Genomic DNA, 6,718 nt, shown 5'->3' on the forward strand with positions numbered 1-6,718 from the left:
GTTTCAGGGGGGTGCTCCCCCCCCTACCACGGATTGGAGGGGGGCAGAGGGCACCTCCCTGAAATGAGAAGGGCACCTCCCTGAAATTGTTTCTTTCAGGTTGGGATCCCTGACTTGGAGACATCTGGGCGCCAACCCAGATTAACACAGAAGTATGTGGCTGCATATGATTTTGGATTGCTGTATAATGTATTGCTGGGATTTGTAGTCCTCTATAGACAGTCTCCTTACTCCCTCCCCTGGCTGCCTCTCCTCTATATTCTTCACACAAAAAAATTGTCACACGCGGCGCTAGAGTGTTCGGGTTTCACTTGAAGAAAAGGTGGCAACCCTACTTTACCGCCCCCCGGATGCGATATGGTGGCAGCTGAGCTGTTGGAATCGCGTCCATTTTAAAGTCGACAGTCGGCTCTACAATTGTAAACAGAGTCTGTTTAAAGGGGCCCGCTGCCGCCGCTGAATGACATACGTCGGTGGCAGCGAAAGGGTTGAATGTGCAATGTGAAAACGCGCATTGCAATTATTCTTCTGCGTCCGCGTGTCCATTCACATCAACCCATTGTACTCTACTCACAAAAACGCGTGACTTTAATGTACGTGCGCAAAAATGCCCATACTACGCAGGAAAACATTGTCACCTAGGTGTGACTGGAGCCTGAGCTAATCCAATGAGGTGACGATCAGCTGACATCCATCATCCAATCATATGCAACCAAAAATACTGTTCTTTTATAATTTTCCCGGCCTGTGATTGGCTGTTTTTTACTAAGGGAATGATATCCCTATTTTGTAGCTCTGTGTATGAATATTTGTTTTTTAGATTCATTTTCAGGACACAACTCTGCTAAAGTTCCCTCATCTGCGCATGTGCGCATTGACACATGCGCTGCGGCTTTGTTATGATTCCCCCACACATGAAGAGCTCAGCTATGACGCATCAATGGCAACCAATAAAGAACGAGCGCAGAGATGAGGGGGCGTGGTTTTACGGCAGTGGCTTGGTGACTCCGCCGCTAGTGGGCGGTGCCTGGGTGTGGTCATATGATCAGCCAAAAAGCAGGTCAGCTGACGGGACGCGAAGAGGACTCTGTGCGGGGCTGTGTGAGGTACTGATGGGACGGAGAACCCGGGAGCAGCGGAGGACACAGCGGAGGGACGGACAGACATGATGGGCTCCATGCACCGGAGCCGCAGCCTGAGTGAAAGCACCAAGCCATCGGCAGGTAGTAGTTGTGACCCTCCCCGGCCGCCGGGTCCTCCTTCCATATGATCTCCTATACCTGGGCTCTGGTCATGTGTTGACCAGCTGCTCTGCCTAGAACACACCTGCAGATCCATACATTCACCGGCTAAGTCCCAACTCAGGGATCGCCTTCTGTCTGCATGGAGGATGCTTTGAAGCAGCTGATCCCAGGAGGACTGGCTGCACCCGGACTGACAGCGGGTCATGGTCATCCTCCTCTCCATGTAACTGAGAGACATTGCAATCTGCATTTTTAAAGTGTATGTCTAGATTAGATGTTCCCACATTGAGCTGTAAAACTGACATTCAACCAAACCTTCACTGCAGGTGAATATGCAAGGTGCATGGTTATTTAATGACCGTAGTGAAAGTCAGATTCACTGCTTTATAAATTTGCCCCTAAGGGCTCATACACACGGGACCCTGGGGGCTGCAAAAGGTAAAATTTGAGAAGATCAGACCCAAATCCCGCACCTTCACCCCTCAGATCAGTTGCCCTGATTGACGCACCTTCACCCCTCAGATCAGCTGCCCCGAATCCCGCACCTTCACCCCTCAGATAAGTTGCCCCGATTGACGCACCTTCACCCCTCAGATCAGCTGCCCCGAATCCCGCACCTTCACCCCTCAGATGAGTTGCCCCAAACCCCGCACCTTCACCCCTCAGATCAGTTGTCCCGAATCCCGCACCTTCACCCCTCAGATCAGCCGCCCCGAATCCCGCACCTTCACCCCTCAGATCAGCCGCCCCGAATCCCGCACCTTCACCCCTCAGATCGCCCCGATTGCCGCACCTGCACCCCTCAGATCGCCTCGATTGCCGTACCTTCACCCCTCAGATCGCCCTGATTCCTGCACCCAACTAGTGGGGTCCACCTCATCAAGCAGGATAACTGAAGAAGGAAAAGCTTTACTTCTAACAAGGGCCGTACTTATATCATTATTCTGCATGAACAGCGTGGACTCTACAGTTGGACTCTTGAGTAATATCTTATAAAAGTGGCAATTACAGGAACGGAAGTATTCTGTATAATAAGAGTGCGCGTGTTTTCCACTGAGGGGATGACATGGTCTCCTTACGTCTACAGTCTGTACTCGGGTCTTCAATCTACTTAATCATATGTTCAAAGTACGCCGTTGATAATCTGAAGGGTCCCGCGGCTCATTAAAGCCGTTATTAGATTTGGACGGCTGTGGACACGGGCTAAAGAGATCTCCAGTATCCAGTCAGACCCTTTCCTGAGGCACAATGAAAGCATGAGCGTTCTGATTTAAAATGCTCTTCGTAAGATCTTTTTTTCTCGCTAGTATTTCCTCCTGGAGATGCAGCGTCAGACTCTGAATGTAATATCTTTCTTTTACTCCATTATATCTTATACACCGAGTGGCCAGATTATTATGAGCACCCCATCAGTACTTAGTTGGGCCGCCTCGTGACTCCACGAGATGGTGAAAGGTATTGAGTCCAGCTGTAGGTGACCCTTCTATGAGGACCTCATGGGGACAGCAATCTGTGGTGGACTTGTATTTTACTGGGTATATCCCAAATTCTTTTTCTTGATATCAGTGTGGGGGCTTCTAGTATTGTCTGGATTACCAATCAAGGTAATCCGTTTTATTTTTGGCTTATTGCCGGTTTCCCCCCTCACCTTTTTGTTTATTATGAGGAATTATCTGTCTGGTGTTCCTGGTTTATAGATCTGCGGATGTGGAGTGAAACCCATTCCTGCCTTGTGCGTCACATTGTTCCTTGCTTCTACCTGTATTTGGGGTTGTTGGCTCTCTGCTTTCATTGTAAATGTGTGACACCCGTCTGTGTAGGAGTGGACAGTTTACATAGAGTTCTGGGGGTTTGGTGGTCACCCCTTCTTAGTGCTTCAACCTGCTGCCAGTTTGTGTTGAGACCTCTTGAGTGACCCTGTGGCATCTTGGGTTTTTTTCTTTTCCGTTCTGCCTTTTCTCTCATTCTGCAGCTTTTCCTCTCTCGGGTTCCCCTGCGCCTTTTTGCTTTTCCTCTCTCGGGTTCCCCTGCGCCTTTTTTGCATTTCCTCTCTCGGGTTCCCCTGCACCTTTTTGCATTTCCTCTCTCGGGTTCCCCTGCACCTTTTTGCTTTTCCTCTCTCGGGTTCCCCTGCACCTTTTTGCTTTTCCTCTCTCGGGTTCCCCTGCGCCTTTGCTTTTCCTCTCTCGGGTTCCCCTGCTCCTTTTTTTTTGCTTTTCCTCTCTCGGTTTCACCTGCGCCTTTTTTTGCTTTTCCTCTCTCGGGTTTGTGACGGACCGCCTGGTACCCCGACTGGGTACCTCCGTCAGAAATCAGCTTCCTCTCCGCTGGAACCCGAATCCCAGTGTCATCAGCCCAAACCTCCTAATTATTGGACAGAGCCAACACCAATGTTGAGGTGGAAACCAAGATCTGACTTTATTGAAGGAAGCGCCCCGAGTTTATACCTCACCGGATCAGATTAGAGTTCAGTGTGTCCCCTCCCCCAGACAGCTAGGTGCCGCAATAGAAGTGTTTTAAGCACAGACACTCTTTGGGATGAATGTCCTTAATCAGAGAGGAGCTTAATCCCATCATTGCAAACAATGGTCACTCCAGACAGCCTGCTGCCTTTAGAAGAATGGTTCACACCAAGGCAAATAGTGACAAGTTCTCTCTCTGGATGAAATATTAAACTGGAAACACACACAGCACACAATGTTCTCCGGGGTAATAAATCTCTGCAGCTCTAGGTCCGTGGTCTGTAGGAAGGAGGCTAGCCCTCAGGCTCCTCCAGCAGCCCTGGTGATGGTTCAGTCCGTCACAGGGTTCCCTTGCGCCTTTTTTTAAATTTTATTTTCTTCTCAGTTGTGACACAACCCTAACTTCCTAAACATAGTGCATGCGGTTGCTCAGAAGTGGCCCCACCACAAATAATTGTGGGGCTCCGATGGAAGGAGAAAGGCATCTTGGTGTAAGCGTCCCATGGTTCAGAGGACTATCGCCCTCGTATTTTTCTTGGAGGGTTTTCACCACGATTGTCATGTGCTCCTTTTCTCAGGCAGCGGCCGCCTTGTTCTCTTTTTCTAAGTTATGTGCTGTGTGCAGATCCCTGATAATAAACCCATTGTGTCAGCTGTGAGGATATTTCATCAGCAAGTTTCTGTAGCTCGTACGCTTGCCACCTCTGTAGCGTTAACTTCGTTACAGTAACTAAGCTAATGAAGAGCAAATACAATGCTTCTAAAAATCATAACTCAGTGAGGTCGTATCTCGCCGACCTTAGCCATGCTACAGAAGGTGCCACCCAGTGAGGTCGTATGTCCCTGACCTTAGCCATGCTACAGAAGGTGGCTCAGGGAGATACAACCTGTGTGCCACCTTCTGAAGCATGGCTAAGGTTAGGGAGATATTACATTGCTGGCTGCCACCTTATGTAGTGTGGCTAAGGTCTGGGAGATACTTCACTGGGTGCCACCTTCTGTAGCATGGCTAAGGTCGGGGAGATACGACCTCACTGAGTTCCACCTTCTGTAGCATGGCTAAGGTTGGGGAGATACGACGTCGCTGGGTGCCACCTTCTGTAGCATGGCTAAGCTCGGGGAGATACGACCTTACTGGGTGGCACATTCTGTAGCATGGCTAAGGTCAGGGAGATGAGACATTGCTGGGTGGCACCTTCTTTAGCATGGCTAAGGTTGGGAAGATACGACATCACTGGATGTTTTATGAACAGAAGTCTGACACCTATCATTGCTATTGTTGGGTGTATTACTTCATTTCCAGACCAGTAACAGAACGGAGACACTGAGGCTGCTATGTTTTCTATTTGCTCTTCTAGCTATCATTCATAAGCTCGTGCAATCCAGATCTCATTCTGTAACTGCAAGTTCCCCTTTCAGCGTTTTAAAGTAACATGACTCATGGAAAGTCTTTTCATTGTAGACTGACCTAGTAATGTAGGCTACATACATATTCATGTGTACATTGGTTATTTGCAGCCTGTGTTGGCTGCAGATTGGCCGGCAGGACTGGAATGGCCGCACGTTGGTTAGCTGTGCTGCCATCTGCTTCTCAGTAATGATGCAGCTGGCGTCTACAGTACACAGTCTGGAGGGAGCAAGCTGCCATCTAGCACTCGTGTTCAGGAAATGCTTCTGTTGGGGCCCATTCACATCATTATGGTGCGTTGCAGGTTGGATCTAGGTAGCCCAGTTATCAGAATGGGCTACCTAGATCCAGTTTGTGCTTCCCAACCTGTGTACCGGGAGCCGCCATATGTCTGTGCCTAGAGGCTGTGCTTTGAAATCACGCTGAAATACCGGGGCTGTTACCTTCCTGGCACGGGGGCTGCGTCTAACACAAACTGTTCGCTCGAGGGGGGAGAACACAGCAAGTCCCTGTTTACTTGCCCCCAGCTTCCTGGCCACTCAGGAAGCAGGACCGCAAGCCATTACCCGCATTCCTGATTGGCCGGGAAGCCGGCTCCCTGGTGACAAGTGAGAATAGAGCCGGCTTCCTGGCCGTGTAATGACTCACCGCCCACGCTTTCCTGATTGGCCGGAAAGCAGGCTCCATGGTCCCTCGCGTCACTGCCGGTCAGAGGGAATATCCCTCTCACCGTAAGTTCCGTTATCGGAGCATTTGGGCAAGTACAAGTACTCGGTAATTGTGTACCCCTACCAATCATCCTCCCGAAGGAGAGAGAGCAGCAGTGAGCGGTCTTTATTACAGGAGGGGGCGGAGACGAGACCAGTCATCCTACACAAGGAGAGAGTAGCAGTGACGTTCTGTATTACAGGAGGGGGGGCGGAGACCAGACCAGTCACCCTGCACAAGGGGAGAGAGAGCAGCAGTGACTGGTCTTTATCACAGAAGGGGGCGGAGACCAGACCAGTCACCCTGCACAACGAGAGGGCAACAGTGACCAGTCTGTATTACAGGAGGGGGGGGCGGAGACCAGACCAGTCACCCTGCACAACGAGAGAGCAGCAGTGACCGGTCTTTATTACAGGAGGGGGCAGAGACAGGACCAGTCACCCTGCACAAGACAGAGCACCAGTGACCAGTCTCTATTACAGGAGGGGGCGGAGACCAGACCAGTCACCCTGCATAAGGAGAGAGCAGCAGTGACCGGTCTTTTTTGTAGGAAGTCTCACACTGGATTACGGCACAGGTCTGGGAGAAATATATAAAGCTCACCGAGATTCAGGAAGAACACGCATGACCCTTGTATGAGGACAATATCCGCTCATCCCAGAGTTCATCCAGCTTTTGTGGCAGCCAGTCCCTCTGAAAAAGGGAGTCTGCCGGGTCACACGCGGATATGAATGGATCAAAGAAAATTTACTAGAATCCAGTAAAACAAATCACTTGAATGTCTTCCAAGTATTTTATCATGCCACGAGATGGCTTTATAATGTGTAAATGTCTGTATGCGGCTAAATCCCCCCCCCCCCCGGGTCTCTGGATATCTTTTTATATATTGGGCTCCC

The 6,718-nt window shown here is 50.1% G+C and overlaps 1 protein-coding gene across 1 annotated transcript in view; it reads left to right on the plus strand.

Moving 5' to 3' along the window:
• Positions 1-1,100: 1,100 nt before the first annotated feature.
• The window catches only part of MCOLN1 (mucolipin 1), a 31,066-nt gene continuing 25,448 nt past the window's right edge, over positions 1,101-6,718 (plus strand). The window contains exon 1 of the mRNA XM_018566954.1: positions 1,101-1,223. Within this exon, the coding sequence (XP_018422456.1) occupies positions 1,166-1,223 (58 nt within the window). The 5' untranslated portion in view covers positions 1,101-1,165. The remainder of the gene's footprint in view (positions 1,224-6,718) is intronic.

The sequence above is a fragment of the Nanorana parkeri genome, unplaced genomic scaffold (genome assembly GCF_000935625.1).
Source record: "Nanorana parkeri isolate BGI_ZX_2015 unplaced genomic scaffold, ASM93562v1 scaffold991, whole genome shotgun sequence".
Classification (NCBI taxonomy): Eukaryota; Metazoa; Chordata; class Amphibia; order Anura; family Dicroglossidae; genus Nanorana; species Nanorana parkeri.